The sequence below is a fragment of the Lissotriton vulgaris genome, chromosome 3_1 (genome assembly GCF_964263255.1).
Source record: "Lissotriton vulgaris chromosome 3_1, aLisVul1.2, whole genome shotgun sequence".
In the NCBI taxonomy this organism is placed as follows: domain Eukaryota; kingdom Metazoa; phylum Chordata; class Amphibia; order Caudata; family Salamandridae; genus Lissotriton; species Lissotriton vulgaris.
Window position 1 is genome coordinate 1510247968 of NC_141689.1, and position 26057 is coordinate 1510274024.

The 26057-nt window shown below is 52.0% G+C and overlaps 1 protein-coding gene across 2 annotated transcripts in view; it reads right to left on the reverse strand.

Moving 5' to 3' along the window:
• Window positions 1-26057, reverse strand: part of LOC147728085 (broad substrate specificity ATP-binding cassette transporter ABCG2-like) — a 514375-nt gene that overhangs the window by 246269 nt on the left and 242049 nt on the right. For both annotated transcript variants that reach the window (XM_086961970.1, XM_086961971.1), the window contains exon 6: window positions 3169-3326. In XM_086961970.1, the coding sequence (XP_086818096.1) occupies window positions 3169-3326 (158 nt within the window). The remainder of the gene's footprint in view (window positions 1-3168; window positions 3327-26057) is intronic.

The following is a 26057-nucleotide window of genomic DNA, read 5'->3' on the forward strand; positions in this document are numbered from 1 at the left end:
CTATTGGCATGTTCTACGTGACCTGCCCATTAATTCTTTATATAAAGCTTTGAAACGACAACCCTTATCTGGCATTCTTAAGAGAAGGTTTCAGCATCTGCGAATACACTTAATCTATTAGAAATAGTGATGGCTCCAGTCTTGAGCAACAGCAGTCCCATGCATTCAGGAATATATGAGACAATGAATATAGACAGAATCAGTTCTATATTTTGAGCGACATGTCCAGCCGGACAGAGGTCTTTAAGTTTACTCAATAAACAAATGATCCAAACAGAAAGAATACCTTCAACTAATCACCAGTGTGGTACACAAGCCTGTGCCCAACCACTAACGGATCAAATACAGAAGGTAGGTTACGAACATAGAAGGGCTTTTTAAGGCAAACAAACGTTTTCTGTATAAAATTCAGTTGTACAGAGAAATCAACACAGCACCATTACATTACATAGAAATCAAGTTTTGTATAGGGTGCTAGACAGGTCGACGGCGTTTAGGTCCCCCTATTAATCATAGGGACCATCATCAGGACATTCAATTAATGCCTTAACGTTATTAGCCTCTAATTGCCCGGACACTATTAGGTGACCGGCAAGGGAGTGTAGCCTGTAGTCGGTTCAGCAGCCCAGAATCAGGCGCGTTTTAGACCGCGTTACAATAGCGTAATCCGACGGTGCCAGGATACTACCGGGAACAGACTGAATTACCGACTAACCCGGTAGAATATAGAATTTTCTTTCCCCAGGGTCACATCCCTCTGCTTCTGTGCCTTCAGGAATGAGTTAAAACATTCTCTCTCAAAGACACTTCCTGTCTTGTCCCTCCTACTTTCTGCATTTGCGCGCCTACTTTCCTGATGCTTTCTTCAAGTTACTCCCGCTCATCTCTGTATTGTAGCCACTCTGCATTATAGCTCTTTGCCTCCCCCCTCCTCCCCTCCCCAAGTGTTCTTTTATGTTCTCCTACTTCCTTCCACACTACTACCCATTTCGCTTTGCTATTTCTACCATTCCCACAGCTGTTATTGTACCTTGGTCTCATTTTTGTGCATGTGCAATCATGAAGCAGTTCCAATGTTTTATTTGATTTTTGCCTGGAAAATATGTCCTTGTATTTATATACATATCCTGTTTGACTCCTTTCTACTGTGTAATTGGTTTCTTCGAACATGCAGTTTTGAATGTCATTGTGGGCAGTTTTGAACATTACTGTGGTCATATCACTTTCTATTGTAACGTTGTCCTTCCTACTGTAAAGTAGTTCAAAACCTTTGGGTCATGTCCACAATATAAAACTATAAAAGTAAAGAAATAACTAAAGCTCAAACCAGTCTCACCTAGACCATAAATTACCAATATGAAATGGGAATATGGCTTATCTCAGGGTTTCCCCCTCAGAGCACTCCAAGGAAGGAAATCCCAAATAAATTAAGCAGCACAATGACTATTTGCGAGAGATTCAAGAAGATCCATTTATTTTAAAGGAATGTTTTAGAGGTCACTCTACTTCCTTACGAGTCCCGAGATGTTTGGAAATCTGTTAAGTAATTGGTCATTTTTCTAATAGTTTGCTGGATTTAGAGATGCATCCCTCTTTCCCACTTTTATCAGCATCTGCAGCAAGATTTCTTAATATGAAGAAACTATGCCCTAGGTGAGCTGACAAGTATTTAGGTGGGGGGCCATCTTGTTTTAGTCTGCACTTGGAAAGAATAAGGCTATGTGCAATGAAGATAACCCGCTGATTTTGTCAGAGAGTCTCTGAGCTCTGCGATAGGGCAAGGATGAGGCCCAGAGTGCATGAGTCCAATCATCTGGATGGGTAATGTGTGTGTATCAGCCTGGCATCAACAGGGCCTTAGAAACTTCTCTCTACAACAAGGGTAGGGTTGTCGCTGGACAGTTGCACTGATCTTCTATAGGTAGTAGGTATATTTAACGTACCAGATTTTAAAGTTGGAATGCAGAACTAACACGAGCGCTAACACTTAGCCTTCAATCTTCTCCAATATTATTTCAGCATACAGAACCTCAATATATTTGGGTGGTTTAGCTAGAGAAAGGAACATATCAATAATTTCTGGATGTGTGTCAGAACATCGTTAGCAAAAGTATAATTTGACAGAAACATTATGTCCTAAATATCTTTTTTAAGAATATTGTCCCCTTTAGGTGTATAGTTTCTATTATTAGCTACAATGGGGTGATATTTTTGTAAACAATGAGTAGGATACAATATTTTTGACTGATGATAATCTGGTTATTATATTCTGGTAACCTATTGTTATTTCTGCCACATATCAGCAGTACTATACAGGTCTATATCACAACTACCTCCCGGAAATGCATAGAGTTGAATCGGAGGAGCCTGCCTGCAGCAATCTGGGTTAAAATGACATAATTCATCATACTGTCCTAATCTGACTTCTTGATATTTAACTTCAGAATTAAACTAATTGACGGATTGTGGTTTCTAATTACATCATTTAAACTCTGCAACCTTAACCAAAATTAGATAGTGATTGTGTAGACTTGCTATGGTCAAAGTCTATAAAAACAACTTGCCTGGAAATTCAGTAGCGCATAGAAATTGGCAGTAGTGAATAGTGGGATTTCGTAATTTCGTATTATTCTGCCTGCCACCACACGAGACTAGACTACGTCTTGGTGATTGGAAACCTTCAATGCATTGTGAATGTAAGACATTTTCGGGGAAAGTTTAGTAAACACTTTCCCACATTTTGGTTACTAACAAAATGGCCCGTCCACTAAAAATAATGTATGGGACAACCCAAAGAAGTTCCTTAGGAAAGATTAGTACTAGAAAAATTGTGATGATATGCCAAGTCTTTCTTTTTTAGAGAAACCTGGCCTGAATATTCTTAATGCATCTAGAAAGGATTTTTGTAAGCAGAGTTTATTTTCATGATCCATTTAACAGGCTTTACATCACAAATACCAATAACGACTGATTAAAAAATCTCTCTGCTGGGTAGCTGAGAGCCACAAAAAAACGTGTGCCTTCTGCTTAGGTCAATGAAACATAGTGCACCATACAAGGCAGTAACAGCTCGATTTTACTGTGTGGGGAGACACTGCTCAATTGCTCTTATAATGCAGTGCTGATTAATATTATTAGTGAGCCAGCGGTTTTCCATATTCCAGTTACCTTTTCAGTAGCAAGAGGACGGCGTTGGCGGTACTGGCATCCAATCCCGTGGTGGGCTCATCCAAAAACAAGATGGAGGGATCTGTAATGAGCTCCATACCAATGTTGGTCCGTTTTCTCTCTCCACCAGACACGCCTCGGGTGAACTCGGTGCCAACCTATCGTAAAGAAACCACAGAAACCCATTTCACAAATAGAGCGGATGATCAGCATGCTTAATCTCCACTCTGAGGAATTTGGGGCTTGACACACAAGATACCTCTTTGACCCAATGAATGATCAAGGGATGTCATCCAAAGCAAATTTACATAGTTGCCAAGTTTTCAGATTGCTTATGTGTGACATTTCTGCAGTTTCAGTGTGCATGAGTGACAATATGTAGCTAAATGTGTGGCACTGAGTGACACTTTCTCACAAATAAATCAAAACAGTAACTAGTATTTGAGTGCCTCTCTGTGAGTTTTCCATTATAGCATCTAGATATTAATATAGCAGTTGAAGCAAAGCCTTCTAGATTCACAAAAATGCAATGAAAACAAAGCATGATCAGTGGTACCGGTTAGAGGCCAGGGAAAACTATGCCCAGGCCAGTGTATAATGAAGGCAGAGGTACGACAGCAGCCCCGAAACTATCTCCGGCATACCTCAGTATAAATAACCACGTTTGCAGCAACAAAATGTCACATTCACCTAAATTAAGTGCATACGCAGCAATGGGATTTATTCTAGCAGCTGCTGGAAGGTAAGACTGTATGAATACCCATATAAATAGAGGCAACATAAACTGCTGCGGTGAACAAAGTTAACACTGGAATCAGACAGGCTTTGAACAGTGGCAGAAAGAAAACATTCATGGGCAGTAGAAACAGGGCAACCTGTACCAACCCCCCACCAAAATGCAAAGCCATGGTTAACCTTAGGGGGCAACCTGCTCTTTGCAAGTATTGCTACCGCTGGTGCATCCCCTGGGGAGGCCATCTTGGTGCACAGCATCAGGTGAAGTACATTGTGGCCAGGGCATGAGTCAGGGTATCACACGTGTGGACGGAGTCCCCCCACTTATTTTACAAGGTGGACGCCGTCCACCCTACTCATCAAAAGCTGGATACTCGACCACAAAAGCACCAGGAGAGCTCCTAGGGCTCAAAGGGCTTCAGATCCCCTGTTGTGTGCATCAGCCCGGGCTGAGACAGCTTCCCGGGCAAACACAAAGACTGTTTTTGAGCTGCTTTAGGCTGGCTAGTCTGGCGTCAGTCTAATTGCAGCCGCACCCAGTACTTCACAGGTCTTTAAAAGACCCTAAAATTTGTCTCTAGTTGTGCCTCTGGTACCAGGTAATGATGCGAGCCGGGGCTGGGTCCCTGTACTGCCCCCTCAGCAGAATACGGCCTGCCGGCCGCCTCTAAGGCGACAGCCGCAGGTTGACTGCTATGAAGCAATGGATGAAGAGTGTGGTGTTTATATTCTATCTTGAGTTAAATTCTGCTGGTGTCAGAATGAAAGACTCAGATAACGCAGGCCGATCCTGAATTTTCCATGAGTGGCGCGTGCATGTTGTGATGTTCTGTGCTCATTTTTGTACACATACTGGAGTCCCTTCCATTTTACAAAGTGAAGAGGGCAGCATTGGTGCGTGAAGCCGAGAAGCACTACTGACAATTCAGCCTGCCTGTTTTTCCGAGAAGCCCCATAGACTGATTTCATGTTTGATGTTGATGCCAGGAAGCCTGGCATGTACATGCTTCTCTGGTCCACGTTGTTAGATGTGTAGTGCAGTTGCTAAATGGTGCCAGCTCCCACAAAAATAAACATCTTGTGTGGGTGCCTCTCAATGAACATAACTTTGAAAACGGTATGGCAGTGTCTGGAACTGTTGCCTTTCCATAGAATCTAATATACCATATCCCATTCTTGCAAGAACAGCTACAGTGAATGTAAAGGTATTTCCACAGCCTTGCATGTGCCACATAGGCAGGTTATGTAGATAGTGTGTTTGTGCAATGTGTAGTGCGTGTTTTACAGGTGACACCCATCAAGTGTGGCCTTGCTCTTGAATTGCTGCAGGTCCAGCTGTTCAAAATGACAGAAGGGCTTCCAAGCAGGTGCCTTGGTATCATCTAACTCCCTCCTACAGCTATGAACTCCCAAACAAAACTTCCTAGACCTTTCCCTCTTCTATCCCCCAGGTCTTCCTTTTCAATCCAACTAACATGTCTACTGCTCAAATTCATTTCATGTTTCCCTATCTTGTGATGTCACTTCCTGTGATACTACCTAACTTGGAGGGTCCCCCCACTTCTTTTTTAGGTCGAGGGACCGTCGCACTGCGAAGCAGTGGGAGGAGACACCCGAAGATTTTATGTTTTGGAGTTAGGGGGGCTTGAACCCGCCTCTCTCCCCCATTGGCTGGCTTCCTAAATGGAGGCCAGCCATTGGATGAGAGGGGCATCACTCAATTCAAGCCCCGTCTCTTTCGGATTCGGGGGCGTTTTTTTTGCGTTCTTTTGACTGTGACGCCATCCGTCACTCAGAACGCCAAAACACGCCCCAGAATCCGAAAATGGCTGTGTGTTTCTCCGAGGCATTTCTTCTTCGCCTCGGAGAAAGATGGTTGGCCCGGCTGGTGCTGCTGCCTCCTTAAGTGCTGCGGTGTGGGGCGCTTGTTCCTTTTTTTATAGCCAATGGAGACGAAGCGGAATTGGTCGAAAGAGAACTGTGGAGGCTCTGACACCTACGCCATTATAAATGTATGGATTGAATAAATAGAGCAAGGGGTGAAACCTCACGAACTGCTTTTTTTCGAAGTAAGAAGCTTTTGCTGGGTGTTTCGCTCTTCTGTGCGTTAGTTTGTGTGATTTAGACAAAAAGAACATGTTCTTGCGCCTGAGCAGCGTTCTGCGGTGGTTCTGTTTTTTGCGCCTAGCGCAGAGCGCAGACCCAGCAAGTACAGGCGCTAGTGTGAGGCGAGAAGAAGACGGACACAAAAAGTAGGCCTTACACGAGCTCAGCGGCACCTGCGGGGGTGCCTTCTCTGCCCATGGTCGGCTGCTCCGGGGGCGACTCTTCTAGGCGCTACGTGGTGGCAGGTGAAGCGTCAGGCCTCCAGAGGCGGGGAAGGAAGAAGAGGTTTCAGGGGATGGCAGGGAAAGACCCGCAAGCCCCCTCGGACAGTGAGTATGCCGGGAGGGAGCCCCCTCTTCTCCAGGGGCCTTCGGAGCCTCAGCCAGGTGCACCGCTGCTGGAGTGCATGTGATCCAGAGGAGCCCCTGCTCCGGTCTCACCTCTCTGCAGCATCTTACTAGAGAGTGATGACGTCTTGGGGCAGGAAGGCTCTGTTCCAGCGGACCATCTGTTAAATCAGGGGGACTCTAGCTCCCTGAAGCAGGCGGCTGGGGTCTCTGGGACCGGTTGTGTCGCCTCTGGTCCTGGCCCCTACAGATATTGTCACTCTACACGCTTCCCTTCTGGAGGACGTCCTTGCGGCCTGCCGCCCCTAGGAGGTGCGTTTTCAAGCGTCTGTCTCTATAGCGCCTTAAGGCCGACGGAATGCACGGTGGCCCTGCCTCCGCCGCCACCGAGCCTCGTGCGCACTGTTTTCATGATGAAAAGATGCCTCACGCCCCCTGCGCCCGTCCGCCCGTCACGCCCCTCCCCTCTCCTCACGGCCATAGGTCCCTCCTCCCTGGAAGAGAGGATGCTCGTGTGTAAAGCTGGCCCGGGCTGATAAGCGCGGACTGACACCTTGCCTGGGCCGATAAGGACGCGCCCGCCGTCCGATCCAGGAGGGCAGAGACCTGGAAAAGGCAAGAGGAAGCGGTGTCGCAAATGCAGTCACAAGAGGCGCGTGCGCGGAGCAGCACTATCCAGCCGTGCGCGCGGCCTGCCAGGGGATGAACGAGGGGACTCACTGCACTGGGATAGGAGCAGGGACGGCATACACAACTCTGCTACTCGCTTCCCTACCACAGATAGCGCCAAAAAGCACCACTCCCAGCTCCCCTTACTGACTGCAATCAGAGCACCATCAGCATCACTGCAAGCTTCCCTGACACACTGCAGGAACACCATCAGCATCACTGCAAGCTTCCCTCACACACTGCAGGAACACCATAAGCATCACTGAAAGTTTCCCTCACACACTGCATGAACACCATCAGCATCACTGCAATCTTCCCTCACACACTGCAGGTGAAGTAAAAGCAGCATGACCACAAGCTTCTCTCACTCACACACTACTGTAGCAGCACAAGCAGCATCACCGCAAGCTTCACTCACACACTTCTAGAACAGACAAGCAGCATCATTGCAAACTTAACCTACACACTAATCGAACAGCTCAAGCAGCATCACCACATGCTTCTCTCACACACTACTGGAACAGCACAAGCTTCCCTCACACACTACTGGAACAGCACAAGCAGCATCACCGCAAGCTTCACTCACACACTTCTGGAACAGCACAAGCAGCATCACTGCAAGCTTCACTCACACACTACTGTAGCAGCACAAGCAGCATCACCGCAAGCTTCACTCACACACTTCTGGAACAGACAAGCAGCATCATTGCAAACTTAACGCACAAGTTACTACTTGTGTAACCATATATCTGTAAGAGACATTAGTTAGTGATAGATTCTTTACCTTAGAATATCCCCAGGCGTCATACTGGATCCTGAAAATTTTGCGTAGCAATACCCCTGCGCGCCGGCCGGCGTCGTCCGCGGCTCCACGTCCGTCGTCGGCGTCGTTAGCGCCAGAATGGCGTAGTCGGAGTACTTAGACGCCGCCCATGCGCACTGACGTCAGTTCTGATACACAGCTTTTCCGCGCCAGATAGGCAGAGCCATGATAGAACCAACACTGGTGCCATAAAACTAGGGCCCTGAAAGGGGATGACCTTAACCCTAGATATCGGTTCGCAGAACGGGGAGGATGGGTGGGTCGGTAAGGAATCTATCACTAACTAATGTCTCTTACGGATATATTGTTACACAAGTAGTAACTTGTGCATCTGAAAGAGGCACGTTAGTGATAGATTCCTTACCTTACAATAGATACCCCAGCAATACCAACCCCGGTGGTGGGTCTGCGAACCAATAATCACACCAGAAAGTCCTGGAGGGCAGAACAGCCAAAGAAGCCATCCCTCCGGACTTGGCTGTCCAGGCAATGGTGTCTTGCAAACGTGTGCAGCGAGGCCCACGTAGCTGCCTGGCAAATGTCCTGCAAGGGCACTACTCGGCCCTGGGCAGTGGTAGTCGCCGTGGCCCGAGTGGAATGAGCCCTTAGTCCAACAGGGGGTTCCTTCTTAGCCAAGGAGTAACATGCCTGGATACACAAGATGATCCACCGCAAGATGGTCCGCAAGATGATCCTGGAGCTCACTCCCTCTCCTGGCAGAGGTGATGGCAACCAGGAAAGCAGTCTTCAAGGTAAGAAGACGGAGAGGACAGTTATGGAGCGGCTCAAAGGGAGCACACATTAGGTAGGTAAGTACAAGATTCAAGTCCCACTGGGGCATCACAAAAGGAACATGAGGAAACATGTGTGTGATGCCCTTCAAAAATCTATTTACAATCGGGGACTTGAACAAGGAAGGTTGATCAGGGAGTCTTAGGAAGGCGGAAAGGGCAGAAAGGTAGCCCTTGATAGTGCCCAGAGAAGAGCCCTGCTGGGCAAGAGAAAGAAGGAAGAGAAGAACCTCGGAAAGAGGGGCAGAGAGAGGATCCACAGCCTTTTCTGTGCACCATGCCACAAATCTGTTCCACCTGCAGGCGTATACCAACTTCGTGAAGGGACGCCTGGCTGCCAGAATGACATTACAGACTTCGGGAGGCAGGTCAAATGGTCTCAACTGCCGCCGCTCAATCTCCAAGCTTGTAGGTGAAGACTGGACAGGTTCGGGTGGAGGATCGTCCCCTGCTGCTGCGACAGAAGGTCCTCCCGAAGAGGGAGACGAATCGGGGGATCGACGGACATGCTGAGTAGCTCGGGATACCAGTAGCTTCGTGCCCAGTCCAGAGCCACAAGGATAACCTGGGCCCGGTCGCGCCTGATCTTCCTCAGCACTCTTGGCAGAAGTGGTATAGGCGGAAAAGCGTACAATAGACCGCAACTCCACTTGAGACGAAAAGCATCTGAGCGAATGCCGCCTTGGAAATTCCAACGTGCAGAACTGATGACATTGCTCGCTCTCTTCTGTGGCGAATAGATCTAACCAAGGCTCTCCCCACAGCTGAAAGAGGCCTTGCGCCACGTCCGAGTTCAGACGCCATTCGTGATCCATCATGCACAGACGGCTGAGTTTGTCCGCCCTGGCGTTCAGGGAACCTGCCAGGTGTTGAACCAGGGTCACATCCTGATGTTCCAGTCACTGCCAGAGGCGCAGAGCCTCCTGGCATAGGGTCCAAGACCCCAGCCCGCCCTGTTTGTTGCAGTACCACATGGCGGTGATGTTGTCCGTGAACACCTGCACTACACTCCCCCGGACAGAGGGGAGGAATGCCTTCAGTGCAAGTCGGATCGCCCGCAGTTCCAGAAGGTTGATGTGGAGCTGGGACTCCGTCAGAGACCAGAGACCTCTGATCTCCGCCTCTCCCATGTGGCCCCCCAGCCCAGGAGGGACGCGTTGGTCACAACTACGTGCTCCGGGTGGGGTAGGGAGAGGGATCTGCCACTGACCCAATCGCGGTCCGTGAGCCACCACTGCAACTGTCTTGCAGTGCCCTCCGAGATCAAGACATGGTCGGACAAGTTGCCCTGATGCTGGGCCCACTGAAACTTCAGGTCCCACTGCAGAGCCCGCATCCGCCTCCAGGCGTGATGCACCAGAAGGATGCAGGAGGCCATCAGCCCCAGAAGCCGCAGCGTCAACCTGACCGAGACTCGGGATACAGGCTGAAAGATCGGAATCAGAGCCAGAATATCCCGAACCCGCTGTTCGGGAGGATAAACTCGAAACTGCGCCGAGTCCAGAACCGCTCTGACGAAGAGGAGCTTCTGAGAGGGACACAGGTGTGACTTCGGCACGTTGATGGAGAACCCCCAGCAGATGCAGGAGATCGGCCGTAGTCTGGAGGTGGCTGACGACTGTCTGGGGCGAGCCGGCCTTCAACAACCAGTTGTCAAGGTAGGGGAAGACTGACACCACTAACCTGCGCATATGGGCTGCGACCACCGCCATCACTTTGGTGAACACCCGTGGGACGCTGGTAAGGCCGAAGGGGAGCACGGTAAATTGAAAGTGCTCGTGGCCTACCGTGAACCGGAGGTAACGCCGGTGGGCCGGCAGGATGGGGATGTGAAAATAAGCGTCCTGCAAGTCCAATGCTACCATCCAGTCTCCGGGGTCCTGGGCAGCTAAGACCTGAGCCAGAGTCAGCATCTTGAACTTCTCCTTTCGGAGGAAGCCGTTGACGTTCCATAGGTCCAAGATAGGGTGTAGGCCCCCTTTGCCCTTCTTGGGTACCAGAAAGTAGTGGGAGTAACAACCACACCCTACTTCTGGGCCAGGAATGCGCTCGATGGCCCCCTTGGCCAAGAGGGCCGTGTCTTCCTCTTGCAGAAGTTTCAAGTGATCCCCGACACGCGGTGGAATTGCGGTGGCATGGCTGGAGGGGTCGCCTCGAAGGGGAGAGAGTAGCCCCTTTGGACGATTTGCAGCACCCACCTGTCTGACGTGACAGTGTGCCAGTGGAAGAGGTGATGGCGAACCCTGCCCCCCACTGGCGTCACATGGGCCTGAAAGCACGGACTAGAAGGGTTTTGAGGCAGGTGCTGCGGGGGAAGGTGTGGACTGGCCGCGCCGTTGTCCCCGAACGCAGCCACGGCGGTTTCCACGGCCGCCACCGCACTGTTGTGCATTCTGTGGCGCATGTCTGGCAGCACGTGTGGGGGTGCCCCTTCCGTGGCCACGAAAGGAGCGAAAGGCACCTGTTTGCTGGTGTGGGGCCGAGAGCCCCAAGGACTTGGCCGTAGCCCTGGAGTCCTGAAATCGCTCAAGCGCATGGTCTGCCTTGTCGCCAAAGAGACGACAGCCATCAAATGGCATGTCCAGAAGAGTGGCCTAGACATCGGCCGAAAAGTTGGCGGACCTCAACCAGGCGTGGCGTTGAACCGCCACTGTCGTTGCCATCGCCCTGCCCAGTGAGTCCATGGTATCCAGCCCACACCGGATGGAATACTGCGCTGCATCTCGACCCTCCGCAAGGGTTTGGGTGAGTTTTGCCCAGACCTCCTCCGGACATTGTGGCAGCACGTCCGCGACCGCGTCCCTCAGGGTGTGGATGTAGCGGCCCAAGAGGCATGCGGTATTGACTGACCGCAGTCCCAAACTCAGGGACAAGAACACCTTCTTCCCGAACTATTCATACCTCTTGGGTTCCCGATCAGGCGGAGCCGTCGGGAATCCGGTCTGGGAAGTGGAGGCCTGGATGACCAGGCTCTCGGGGTGGGGTGGGTGAACAAAAGCAAGGGTCGCCCGGGGCCAGGCGGTAGTGTCTGGCCACGTTCCTATCCACAGGAGGACCTGTGGCGGGCTTGGACCAAGTGCCCACAAGAACGTCACACAAGGCCTCATTAAACGGCAGCAGAGGCTCATTGGAGCTTGCCTGCGGTTTAAGGACCTCAGTGAGGAGGTTAGTCCTCACAGCTGTGACAGGGAGCTCAAGTTTTAAGGCCTTGGCCGCCCGCGTCAACACTACACTATAAACAGCCCCCTCCTTTGTAGCCACGGTGGGAGGGGAGACAAATCCAGTGTCTGGCGAAGTGTCAAGTCCGCTGGCCTCCCCAACTTCATATGTCCAGTCCTGTGGAGACCGGCACTCTGGTGCCAGAGGGTCCTCAGACCCCTCCCAATCACCCTCGTCACCCATCTCCTGTAGTTCAAGGTCAACAGATGGGTCCTGTTCATGGAAATAGAAATCTCCAAATGCCGTCGAGAGCAGCGCCCATCGGCGCCGCTCCGGCGCCGGAACCGGACCGAGGGTAGGATCAGGGATGGCACCCATAGCAGGCGCCGGGGGCTACACCCGCAGGCCCGGCGCCGGTGAGGTTGTGAGGTCGACCGGCGACGACCCGATCCGGAAGCGGATCAAGAGAGGGCCTGCGGCGCCGGGACCAAAGTCGCTGGCGGCGCCGGGGCCGAAGCACCCGACAGCATACGTGCCAAAGTACCCGACCCGCTAGGCCCTCCAGCCGGAGCCGTTGGGCCCGGAGATGCCATGGAACCCGGCTGAGGAGGGAGGGACCTCATTGCCATGAGGTACCGCTCGATCTCCTCAGGCGTCGCGTCTTGCCCAGGGACCCGAAGGTGTGGGGCAGGTGGCGACGACTGCGACTCCGTCGGAGACGGGTGTGTGGTGTCACCCGAACCCCCGGCCGCATCGCGCGAGTGTCGGGGTGGGTCGGAGGAACGATGATGTCTCTCCGACCTCTCATGCCTCTTACCTGAGGACTTGGATCCTGATGACCGATGTCCACTCCCGGAGCTGCGAGGGCTCTGACCCCGCGACCAGTCCCTCGACCTCCAGTAGGACCGGGACCAGGAGCGGCGCGGGCCGACTGCCGGAGTTCCAGTCGCTTGCGGGACCGCTCCCGCCTAGCTTTAGACGTCAGGGCCCGGCAGTCGGAGCAGGTGCGGTCGTCGTGGTCGAGGCCTAAACACTTGAGGCACCGGCGATGGGGGTCGGTAACCGACATCAGTCGGTCGCACTTTGAACAGGGTTTAAACCCGGGCATCCCTACCGGCACTGTTGGAGTCGAACGAAGACTCGAGTAGAGAAATGATCAAAAAGATCAAAAAGTTTAGTCCAAAAGGACTAAGGGGTAGAGCTTCTCTGGATCTGCGCTAGCTGGGGTGGAAAAAACAAGGACTGACATCAGCGGCATGGGCGGCGTCTAAGTACTCCGACGACGTCATTCCGGCGCTAACGACGCCGAGGACGGACGCGGATCGTGGACGACGCCTGCCGGCGCGCAGGGGTATTGCTACGCAAAATTTTCCGGATCCAGTCTGACGCCTGGGGATATTCTAAGGTAAGGAATCTATCACTAACGTGTCTCTTTCAGATCTACACACTAATCGAACAGCTCAAGCAGCATCACCACAATCTTCTCTCACACACTACTGGAACAGCACAAGCTTCCCTCACACACTAATGGAACAGCACAAGCAGCATCATTGCAAGCTTCGCTCACACACTACTGGAACAGCACAAGCAGTATCACTGCAAGCTTCACTCACACACTACTGTAGCAGCACAAGCAGCATCTCCTCAAGGTTCACTCACACACTTCTGGAACAGACAAGTAGCATCATTGCAAACTTAACCAACACACTAATCGAACAGCTCAAGCAGCATCACCACAAGCTTCTCTCACACACTACTGGAAGAGCACAAACTTCACTCACACACTACTGGAACAGCACAAGCAGCAACACCGCAAGCTTCACTCACACACTACTGGAACAGCACAAGCATCATCACCGCAAGCTTCACTCACACACTTCTGGAACAGACAAGCAGCATCATTGCAAACTTAACCTACACACTAATCGAACAGCTCAAGCAGCATCACCACAAGCTTCTCTCACACACTACTGGAACAGCACAAGCTTCCCTCACACACTACTGGAACAGCAAAAGGATCATCACCGCAAGCTCCACTCACACACTCACAGAACAGCACAAACAGCATCACTCCAATCTTCACTCACCCACTTCTGGAACAGACAAGCAGCATCATTGCAAACTTAACCTACACACTACCCGAACAGCTCAAGCAGCATCACCACAAGCTTCTCTCACACACTACCGGAACAGCACAAGCTTCACTCACACACTACTGGAGCAGCACAAGCAGCATCACCGCAAGCTTCACTCACACACTACTGGAACAGCACAAGCTTCACTCACACACTACTGGAACTGCACAAGCAGCATCACTGCAAGCTTCACTCACACACTACTGGAACAGCACAAGCATCATCACCGAAAGCTTCACTCACACACTTCTGGAACAGACAAGCAGCGTCATTGCAAAGTTAACCTACACACTAATCGAACAGCTCAAGCAGCATCACCACAAGATTCTCTCACACACTACTGGAACAGCACAAGTTCACTCACACACTACTGGAACAGCACAAGCAGCAACACTGCAAGCTTCACTCACACACTATTGGAACAGCACAAGCATCATCACTGCAAGCTTCACTCACACACTTCTGGAACAGACAAGCAGCATCATTGCAAACTTAACCTACACACTAATCGAACAGCTCAAGCAGCATCACCACAAGCTTCTCTCACACACTACTGGAACAGGTTAAGCTTCCCTCACACACTATTGGAACAGCACAAGCAGCATCACCGCAAGCTTCACTCACACTCTGATCAAACAGCTCAAGCAGCATCACCGCAAGCTTCACTCACACACTAATCAAACAGCTCAAGCAACATCACCGCAAGCTTCACTCACACACTGCGGGAATGGCACAAGAAGCAGCATTGCAAGCTTCACTCACACACTACTGGAATGGCACAAGCAGCAGCATTGCAAGCTTCACTCACACACTACTGGAATGGCACAAGCAGCAGCATTGCAAGCTGTACTCACACACTACTGGAATGGCACAAGCAGCAGCATCACAAGCTGCACGCACACACTGCAGGTGAAGTAACATGCAGCATTTCCACAAGCTTCTCTCCCTCACACACTACTGGAACAGCACAAGCATCGTCATCACAAACTTCACACACACACTACTGTAGCAGCACAAGCAGCATCACTGCAAACTTCACTCACACACTGCTGGAACAGCACAAGCAGAATCATTGCTCGTTGTGATCTGTTTTTCTGCCCTCTGTTCCCTGCTTGTGCTCGATTGCCTCTGTTCCCTTGTTGTGATCTGTTTTTTTTCTGGCCTCTGCTCCCTGTGTGTGGCTCTGTGTGTGTTGGGGGGGGGCTCTGTGTGTGTGGGGGGGCTCTGTGTATGTGGGGGGGGCTCTGTGTGTGGAGGGCTCTCTGTGGGTTTTTGTGGGGCTCTGTGTGTGGGGGAGCTCTGTGCGGGTAGCTTTTTGCGTAGGTGGCTCTGTGTGTGTGGGGGGGGCTCTGTGTGTGTGGGGGGGGCTCTGTGTGTGGAGGGGGCTCTGTGTGTGTGGGGGGGACTCTCTGTGTGTGCATGTAAATGTGTGTGGCTCTAGGACTCTTTACTACTCACTCACTATATACTACTCACTCTTTCACTTTGTACTACTCGCTCTCTAATACTCTCCTTACTAATAACTCTCTCCTACTCACTATCAACTACTCACTCTACTACTCTCCTACTTACTGTGTGTGTGGGTGCTAATGCAATAATGTAAATGACAAAATGTCATTTATGATGTAAAAAAAAAAAGTCATCAACAATGCCAATAGCTCTACCTTTAATAATGCCGAGACCATTGCATTGTAAATGCTTGTTTAGGACTTGTGCCCTGATTTTGGCCTGATGGGCTCCGACATGGAACTTCAGTCCAGGTATACGTCCAGAGAAGAAGGGCCCAAAGTAGCTCCAAGAGGCTGAACATAGTGCCTAGAGGCTGAACGCAGCTGAGCATCTGTAAATCTATAAAGGCATTGTGCCATACAGAGCAAAACAATGGTCATGCCAGCAACCCAGCGTGCCAAGCGGCAGCAGGCTCCTCACCTTCTCACTAAGAGGCTAGATGCTGCTTTAATTCAAAAGCTCACAAGTGCGGTGGGAGAAAAAACAGGAGGGTGATGATGGCCTAATGTGTTTATTGCTGTAGAAAAGGGCAAAATACAGTACAGCAGACTTCGGGCCACCTTTCCAAAAGAAAAATACCGGCCAATTCCTTCAGGGTTTGTGAGTCTGCAAGGCTCAGATGTCATACTTAAATAGAACTTCATATAAAATCAGCCCTATTAATTTTTAACATGACTTTAAAGTCTTTGTTTACTTTACCAATCAGTGATGGATTATCGTCAAGGCAGCTGTAGAGCACGATTTAAAGAGCTTTCTTACATTTATGGTTTGAAGAATGTCCTGATAAGAGGTGGAAATATGGAAATACCGGCTTTCTCTGGTTTTTATGTTTCTTATAATGGCTGGGACACTAAAATACCAGTCATGCCATCCAAGTGGCAACCCTAAGCGCTGTAAGGCTGTGCGTCATAGTCATAGAGTTTTATTGAGCGCACATGTCCCCCGGAGGGGTCTCAAAGCGCTGCAGCGAATGCTGGTAAACATTAATGAAATAAACCAACAAAAGCAACCAGAAGAAAGATGAGACTAAACGAGACAGCTTGCCGAAGAGTTACACGACCGCTCGCTTGCGGGGCAGTAAATCACCCATCACAATCACACCAGTTTGTGCCAACAATGCTCTGCTTTCCTTCCAATTCGGTCTTTTCCTCTCGGTCTATTCTGCAAACACATCCTGCGCAAGCAGACCACCTCTCAACAGTACACTGTGAGGAGTCGTGCCACTTTGTTTAGACGGCTGTGGGCAGGGCAGAAACAGACAACCCGACAGAGCAAATGCCGGGCCCCGGGGGAAGCACAGTCGCAGATTAGTCTTCCCCCGGGGTCATTCGCGCATGATAGGGCAGGCAGGGGAAGGGGAGGAGTTAGGGGGTGGGTATATAGGCGCAGGGGAGGAAGGGAACTTCCTCTTCCTGCGCCTGGCACCATCGGGAGGGAGAAAGAAAGGGATAGTGTCGGCAGGTCAGGGTCAGTGTAAGAGTAGGCTGAGGGTGATTTCCTTGAGTTCGCTCATCATCGCGTGGCTGTCCGACGGCAGCAGGTTTTGTTTTTCTCACGCCGGCCGCGTGAGGATTTACGATGTCGGGAGTTTCGGCGGAGGAGGTGCGGGCGGCCCTGTTGCTGCTGGCGTGCGCCGAGAAAGAAGATCTCCTGCAACCAGGTGTGTTGGGCCAATCTTGGGTCGGGTGCTCCAGGACCCCGCGCGCGGCCTCGGCAAGGGTCGCGGCGGCGGTTCTAGCTTGCCAGGAGGACAATTTTGTGGGGCAGGGTGCGGTGGTTGGGCGCGGAGGGGCGGGGCCCCGAGGGACTCGGCGCGGGGCGGGAAACGAAAGAGCCTGCCCCCGCGAGTCTTCCCCCCGCTCCAGTTCGCGCCCGTGGCTTCTGGGAGGGCGACTGGGGCGCGGAGCCCTCTGCTGAGCCTTCTGTAGTGGCCCGGGAGGAGGTAGAGGTGGGGGAGGGGGCCGGGCCGGCCCCACGGGATCCTTCTGGGGCTGGTGACCTTGCTGGGGCAGAGGGGTCGGGTCAGGCCTGTGACGAAGGGGATCGGGCGGAGGACCTGTCCTTAGGGCTGGACCAGACTGGGGGCACAGGGTCCAGGGTCGAGGGGCAAGGGGATGATGCCCCCATCGACCTGTCCACGAGTTCCAGGGTGCCCACCCCCACCCCTGCGGGAAGGGAGGCGGCTGGGAGGCAAGTAGAGGAGGGGGTTTACCCTGGGCCTGGTTATCTGGGCGTTGGGGGCCCGGGTCCTGCCTTTGGGGGTTGTTTCCCGCCCGGGGTGGGTTTTTTGGGCTACTGCCAGCCCCCGCCTCCACAGATCTGGGGCGCCATGTCCTGGGAAGACAGGAACAGGGTGCAGAGGATTCTGGATCAAATCCGGGAGGTCAGGTGGGCCGAGGAGACTAGGGCCGGAGTGGGAGCAGTGTAGGGACCTGACATTGAGGGGCCCCCTGACCCCTACCTCTGAGGAGGAACGGGAGGCAGAGCTGGAAGAGGCGCAAAGGCGGGTCAGGGTCAGGAAAGCATTGGAGGGGTCCCCTAAGAGAGTTATGGCTGGAGTAGGGACGGCCAGGACGGCTTTGAGACCCGATGGTGCTGGGGCCCACTCAGGCTGGAGCGACCTGAGGGGTGGGAGGGGATCCAAGCCGGCGGCTGTCCGCAGAGCCCGGGGGTGCCTGGCGGGGCGCAAGACGGCTCCGAGACGCAGGACAGAAGCAGTAGGGCAGTCTGCGGCGGCTGTCCCTCCACCGAGGGCTCGGGCTCCTGCAGCGCGTGTGGAGACTGGCATGCGTGTGCGGGGTGGTCTGCAGAAAGGTGTGAAGAGAGCAGTGAAGGAGGTGGAGAATGTGCGTTTGGATCTGGAACCGGTGCTTGAGTTGGATTATGGCGCGGAGAGTGATGAGCTGGAGGACGGGGAGGTGCGGGATGACTTAGAAGGTTTAGGGGGCGCTGCGGACAACGGCGACCTTGGTGTTTTGCAGGCCCCGGCGTCGACGAAGACCAAGGCCGGGACGGCGGCAGTCCAGGTGACAGTGCCCAGAGGACGGCCCCGGGATCGGAACACGGCACTCACAGGTGAGGGAGCCTGGTGGGCAGCCTGGGAGGACGTTCCCCGGGGTGGGGAGGGGCGGAAGAGGACTTGCAGGTCGGTGGGAGTTGGCGATGGTTCGGTGCAGGAGGCGGAGAGGCCATCAGGCGGTCCACCTGTGGATGGTGAGAAGGTGGACGGTAAGTCGGTGACCTTGGGGGTGCAGACGGACAAAGGGGAAGGTAAAGAGGAGAAGGGAGTGAAGGTGCTGAAAAAGCTGCCATATATGGGGCTGGCTATGCCATTGGGTTCGCATCTCTCAGAGAAACTCAAGGATCGGATTTGGAAGCATGAATTTGTGGATGTCTTTACGTTACTACATAGGGAGGTGCAGGCAAAGGAGGGGTCCAAAGAGGAGGAGTGGGAGCTGACGAGGCGCCCTAGGGTGCCAGTGACTATAGAGAACTGGACGTCATCTTCCCTGATTTATGCCAGTGTTTACTGCCAGAAGTATTTGGACAGGGCGATTGCGCTTTTCAAATACATGGACATCATTCGCAAGGCCCAGATGCAGTTCGGAGGTTTTGCCTGGCTGAGCTATGATGAGGAGTTTAGAGCCAGGGTCAGCGCAAATCCTGAAAAGAGTTCGGGGGAGGTTGATCAGGAACTGTGGGGTCAGTGGATGGCGTCTACGCACTCCACTGCGTCCACACACACGGCCAGTGGCCTGCCGGTTGTGTATCGGTCTTTTCCGCAGCGTCCTGCCCAAGGCGGGGCGGGTGGAGGAACGGTGCCCAACTCCATTGTCTCGGGGCAGCAGTCCAAGCCGGGGGGATATTCCACAGGGGCCTGTTGGAGCTACAATAAGGGGTATTGTTCCCGGTATCCCTGTAAGTTCAAGCACGAGTGCTCGAAATGCGGCGGGAAACATGCCCTTACTCAGTGCCTCACCCTCACCATACCCTCGGAGCAATGGAGGAACGCTAGAGGGCGGGGCCACCCTGGGCCGGAGGGCGCCTACACCGGTTAGGGTGGAGGCGATGGCCCCGTGGCTCTCGTGCTACCCGGATCAGGAGGCGGCGGCGCGGCTTTTCTGGGGTTTCACAGAGGGTTTTAAAGTGGGCTACCAAGGTCCCAGGGAGCGCCGTTGGGCCGACAATTTGAGATCTGCAAAGGAATTGCCGATTGTAGTATCTGCTAAGATGAGAAAGGAGGTTGAGGAAGGAAGGGTGGCTGGCCCGTATACTGACTGGCCTTTGGAGAATCTGATCATCTCTCCATTGGGGGTGGTGCCGAAGACAGAAGAAGGGGAGTTCAGGATGATACACCATCTGTCATGGCCGGAGGGCCAGTCAGTGAACAACTTCATTGCAGAGGAGGATTCTAGGGTGCTCTATGCATCGGTGGATGATGCGATCCATCTGGTGAGGGTGTGTGGGACGGGGGCTGAATTGGCGATATGCGACATCAAGTCAGCCTTCCGTTTACTGCCTATTCACCCGGCGGATTTCTCGCTCTTAGGCATGCAGTTTGGGGGGGGGGGGCATCTACGTGGACAAGGTTTTGCCCATGTGGTGCGCCATCTCCCGTGCTCTTTTCGAGCTATTCAGCACTTTCCTGCAGTGGGTCATGGTGCGAGTCAGTGGGTGCCGTGAGGTCACTCACTACTTGGATGATTTCCTCTTCCTGGGGAGGGCTGGTTCCGGGGATTGCGGCAGGACCCTGTCGCGATTCCAGGAGATGGCCCTTCAGTTTGGGGTGCCTCTGGCGCCGGAGAAGACGGCTGGTCCCAGCTGTTGCCTCACGTTCCTGGGGATCGAACTGGACTCGGTGCAGTGGCTGGCACGCCTCCCTGCGGCCAAAGTGGCGGAGATACTGGCTTGTCTGGACTGGGCGTTCGGGGAGAAACGGATTCCTTTGCGAGCGGTTCAGAAACCTCTGGGTTTCCTTAACTTTGCGTGTAGGGTAGTGCGTGCAGGGCTGATGTTCTGCAGGCGGCTCGGCATGGCCATGTCAGGGGCAGTGCTTTCACATCACAAAGTCAGGATTTCCATGGGAGTGAGGGCAGATTTGAGGACCTGGATTACATTCTTGCAAGACTTTAAAGGTGTGTCCCTGGACTTTGATGAGGAGAGGGCGGTCTGGCAATGCCAAATTTACTTTGATGCGGCTGGGTCAGCGGGGTTTGGTGTTTTCTGGGACGGAAGGTGGTGTGCGGAGAGCTGGCCGGCTCAATGGCTCAAACAAGGGAGGAGCATTGCTTTCTTGGAATTCTTCCCTTTACTGGTTGCACTGGAGGTGTGGGGGGAGGAATTTCGAAACAGGTCTGTGCTCTTCCATGTGGACAACATGACGGTTGTGGAGCTGGTGAATCATCAGAGGGCAAGGGACCTGCGAGTGCTGCGGCTGTTGCGGAGGTTCATGTTGGCTTGTCTGCGGTTGAATGTGGTGTTTCGGGCTAAGCATGTCCCTGGAGTGAACAATGACATTGCGGATGCTTTTTCTCGTTCACAGTGGCAGCGGTTCCGGCACCTGGCACCGGGAGCGGATACATGCAAGACCGAGCTGCCGGCCGGCATCTGGGCCTTGGGGGAGTGAGGATGATTGGACTGGTGGAAGGTTCACTGGCAGAGACCACGAGGAGGACATATCGTCTGGCATGGTCTGAATTTAGTACTTTCATGGGCTGGACCCTGGATGGTGTCGTGGGAGTGGAGTCTGACGTGGAACAAGGGCTGAGACGTTTTGTGTTGGATTGTATTGATAGGGGTTTGACTGCAGCTACAATTTCTGGTAAATTGGCGGGGATATCCTTTTACTGTGTTTTGTTTCTGGGTTTTGATCCGACCAAAGATGTGATCCTGAGCAGGATGTTGCGGGGTTGGGGCAGGGAACGTGGGAGTAGGGGGGGGCAGGCTGCGGGAGGCAGTTACCTTTGAGTTGTTGGTCCGGCTGGTTGGGGTGTTGCCGGAATGTTGTTACGACCTGGTTGAGGTTGGCCTTTTCCGTTTGTGTATGGTGTGGATGTTTTTCGGGGCGTTCAGGGTGTCTGAGTTGTTGGGTACAAGGAGAATGGCTGGCAGGTTGTTTGAGGCGATTCGGGTGGATGGAGGTCGCTTGGTTATTTGGTTGCGGTGCTCGAAGACTGATCAGTTGGGCAGGGGTAAGTGGGTGTGGTTGAATGAGACGGAGGGCGGGGCGGTATGCCCAGTGGTGGCATGGCGAACTTTCCTGGGGACGGTGAGTGTGGCGCGTGGGGAGATTTTTGTCACGCATCTGGCGCGAGAATGACGGCAGGCCAATTGTTGGCGGTGTTGCGCAAGGCTTTGCGACGGTTGGGCCTGGATGCGTCTGGTTTCGGGACTCACTCTTTCAGAATCGGGGCTCCGACAGCTGCGGCCGGGTTGGGGTGGTCCTGGGATAGGATTAGGAGGATTGGGCGGTGGAAGTCACGCTGTTGCGAGAGGTATGTGAGGAAGTAAGGTGGTCCCAGGCAGGATGTTGGTTGATTCATGTTGTTGTTTCCTGTTCTAACATCTTTTTCTTCGTAGGTTGCGTGGGTGGACCGGGCAGTAAGACGGTGACATGGATTGTTGAGCACTCCTTCGTGCATTGGGCGTCCAAATATGCAGAGCAGCAGGTTTACGCCCGTAACCTGGGACTGAAAGGACACTTGCACGAGGTAAAATGGTGGGGCAAAGGTGGCATGCGATGGGGGGCACTACTGCCCTGGCTCGCGAAGATGATCCCGCAACGGGGATGCCCTGATTTGTTGATAATACACCTGGGAGAAAATGACTTGGTACAGCTGTCAGGCTTGGCGCTGTTACAGCTTATGCAACGGGACCTGGAGGTGTTGAAATCTAGGCTTGCAGGGACCTGCATTGCCTGGACAGAGTTGGTCCCCAGGAAAGTGTGGAGAGGGGCAATGAAGCATGGGGCAATCGAAAAGGCACGAAGGAAGCTCAACAGGGCTATGAGACTTTACTGTGGTGACAAGGACATTAAAGTAATTGCACATGGAGGAATTCGACTTGAGGAGCCTTTAGTTTTTAGGGACGACGGGGTGCACTTGTCCCAGCTGGGCAATGCTTATTACCTGATGGAGATGAGAGATGTGGTGAGCAAGTTATGGAATGAGGCTATCTGGTGTCGCAGGGAATGAATGGGGCGTGTGTGGTGCGGACTGGCGGACCTTTGAGGGGGGGTGGGGCAGTGAACCGCCCTACAGGGGTTTCACTGGTTGGCGGTACTTTGAAGGGACAGGGGGGTCAAGCGCGGGCACACCCATCCCTTGGGGGGGGGGGGGGAGTTCGAATGGCATATAGAAGCATGAATGGCAGGACGCAAGGAGTGGGCTGGATTTATTTATTTATTTATTTAATTTCTTGTATAGCGCAAGAATCGACCCCAGACGGGGTATCTCCACGCTTTGCTCGCTAGGATGTAGAAAGGGAGGAACTTTGCAGATGAGCTGTAGTCTAGTGAGCTGACCAATCCAGTTATTCCTCTAGGAACAGGCTGGTTTTTAGCTTTTTCCTGAAGGCGAAGTGGTTGGAGATTTGCCTAATACTGAAGGGCAGGTTGTTCCACAGGGTCGGCCCCACAAGGGAGAAGGCACGGCCACCTTGTCTGGTCTTTTTTACAAGAGGGGGTTTTATTCGCAGTTGGTTGCTTGAGCGTAGGGATCTGTCTGGTTTGTAGAGATGTAACTTTTGAGTCAGATAGTTGGGGCCATTCCCGAACAGGCACTTATGGACAGTGCAACAGATTTTAAATTTGATACGTTGTCGTATCGGTAGCCAATGAAGTTCTCTCAACAGAGGCTTCGAGGGGGTTCTTGTAGGGGCATTCAGAATCAGTCTTGCCGCTGTATTCTGAACTACCTGTAGGCGGTTTATGGCATCTTCGTTGGCTTGTATCAGGAGCCCATTACAGTAGTTTACTTGACTTATCACCATGGTCTGTACAAGGGTCTTTCTGTAATTGTCCGGTAGATAAGGGAAGACTCGCCTCAACAGGCCAATGGTGTGGAAACACGCCCCAGCGATCACATTCACATGTTCCTTTAAGGTTAGATTTTGGTCTAACTTCACCCCCAGATTCTTTACAGTCAATTTTGGGGAGGGTACTGGTCCTAGGTCCAAGGGCCACCAGTCAGGGGACCATAGTATAGATGCTTTTCCAAAGAGCATTACTTCCGTCTTCCCAATGTTACATTGGAGACGGTTGGAAGCCATCCAGTTAGAGATAGCCCTCATGCCTTCAGCAAAATTTTCCCTAACATTAGAGTTAAGGGAGTGGAAAGGGTAGAGGAGTTGGGTGTCATCGGCGTAAGACACCGGAGTGAATCCGTATTTCCTCACAATCTCAGCAAGGGGGGGCCACATACACATTGAACAATGTGGGGCTTAGGCATGAGCCCTGTGGCACCCCCTTCGTGAGCGCCCTTGAGGTGGAACGATAGGGGCCCAAGCTGACGGATTGTGAGCGCCCGGACAGGAAACTCTCCAACCAGGAAAGGGCCTGTCCTCCAATGCCCACTCCCTTCAAACGGCTCAAAAGAATCTTGTGAGACACAGTATCAAAGGCGGCCGACAGGTCTAACAGCACCAGAATCATTGAGCCTCCTCTATCCTGTGACATCTTGATGTTATCAGTCACGGAGAGGAGTGCTGATTCGGTGCTGTAGTTGGGCCTGAACCCAGATTGTGAGTGGTCCAGGCCCCCTGTCGCCTCTATGAAACTGGACATGTGGGTGTTAACATGTTTCTCGGCCAGTTTGCTCAGGAGGGGCAGAAGAGAGATGGGGCGGAGATTGGAGAGTTCCGTCCAAGGGGAGGTGGAGTTTTTCCGTATAGGATTCACTACTGCCTCTTTCCATTGCTGAGGGAGTTTACCTTCTTTGAAGGAGAGGTTCAAGACTTTTTGAATAACGGGGCAGAGTGCTATGCTCAGAGTGTTCATCACTCTGGCAGGAAGAAGGTCAAGGGGGGGGGCCCAGTTTTTATATTGTTTAGTAATGATCTTATGTCATCCTCTGTGGCTTCAGGGATGTCAGTAAAGGTGTCAGTATTTGTCTGTGCGCAAGAGGCACTGGAGGTCTCACTAGTATTAGGATGTTTGGCCAGAATTTTATTATAGATGGTGTCGATTTTATCTTCAAAAAATTGAGAGATATTATTGCACAACTCTTGAGAGAATGTGTCAGGGCTTTCGCATGCTGAGGGGTTAGTGAAGGTTCGGAGAATTTTATATAGTTCTCTAGTCGAATTGCCAGCTTCATCAATCTGAGATTGAAGGCTGGTTTTCCTTGCCTTTTTTATATTTTTGTAGTAGGAGGAGACAGCCTGTTGGTAAAGCTCCTTACTTTCGCTGGAAGGATTCTTTCTCCATAGTTTTTCTAGCTTTCTGCATTTTTGTTTCTCTAATTTTAGCGTTTCAGTGTACCAAGTCTCCTTTTTGTTGGTCGATGGTTGTTTGACTAATTTTTGAGGGGCTAGGAGGTTTATGGTATCGAGGAGAGTATTGTTGAGTTTGGCTAGGGCCGACTCGGAATTGTCAGAGTCAGTGATAGTCGGTTTTCTCCAAGCTTCTGAAAATGCATCTGGGGTGATCTTATGCCATGATCTTCGTTTGATGCTCAGAGTAGCAGAAGGGTCAGAAGGTTTGGTTAGCTGCATGATGGAGAATTCCAGCATGCTATGGCCAGACCAGTGTATGGATCTGGGGCGATGACAGTGTATAGAAGGGTCATTAGAAAAGATTAGATCTAATGTGTGGCCTCCCCTGTGGATGGGGCCGCTGTTCCGCAGATGTAGGCCTAAGAGGGCAAGGTCAGCTAGAAGAAGCTTAGTATCAGGATCATCTGGTACATCAGCATGGAAATTAAAATCCCAGAGTAAAATAAGATTTTCTCTGGCCTTCATATGTGGAGCAAGTATTTCAGTTAAAATTAATGAAAAGCCAGTGTTAGGGCCAGGAGGTCGGTACACTAAGGCTCTTTTCCAGTGATCCTTAGTTCCAGTATTTATTTTAAAAATCATTATTTCCATGGAAGGAAGTAAGGCTTGTTCTATTACTGTAATGTGAAGGCTGTCTTTGTATATAATGGCAGTCCCGCCACCTATTTTTATCGGGCGGTCTTGTCTCAGAATTTTGTATCCTAGAGGAATTCCTACCGTAACAGTTGGGACAGTGTGTGGCTTTAACCAAGTTTCCGTGAGGAAACATATTTCCGGTTTGAGGCTAAGGATGGTGTCCCATGTTTCAGTACAGTGACGCGGGAGTGAACGAATATTTATGAACATTTGGATGACAAGTGATTGAGGGGCAGGAATAAAGCATGGTATGGAGCTTCTAGGGCTTTGTGATGAGGTGGAACGAGTGAAACGAATGAGAGGGGAGTGTGAGTGGTGTTTTGATGTTATTACCTATTTATGTTTATTGTTATGTACAGATTAGGCAGTTCTGGTCTAATAAAATGGCCTTTTACGCCGACACTGCGTGGTCTGTTTATTGCGCAATGCCGGGCCCCGGGGGAAGCACAGTCGCAGACTAGTCTTCCCCCGGGGTCATTCGCGCATG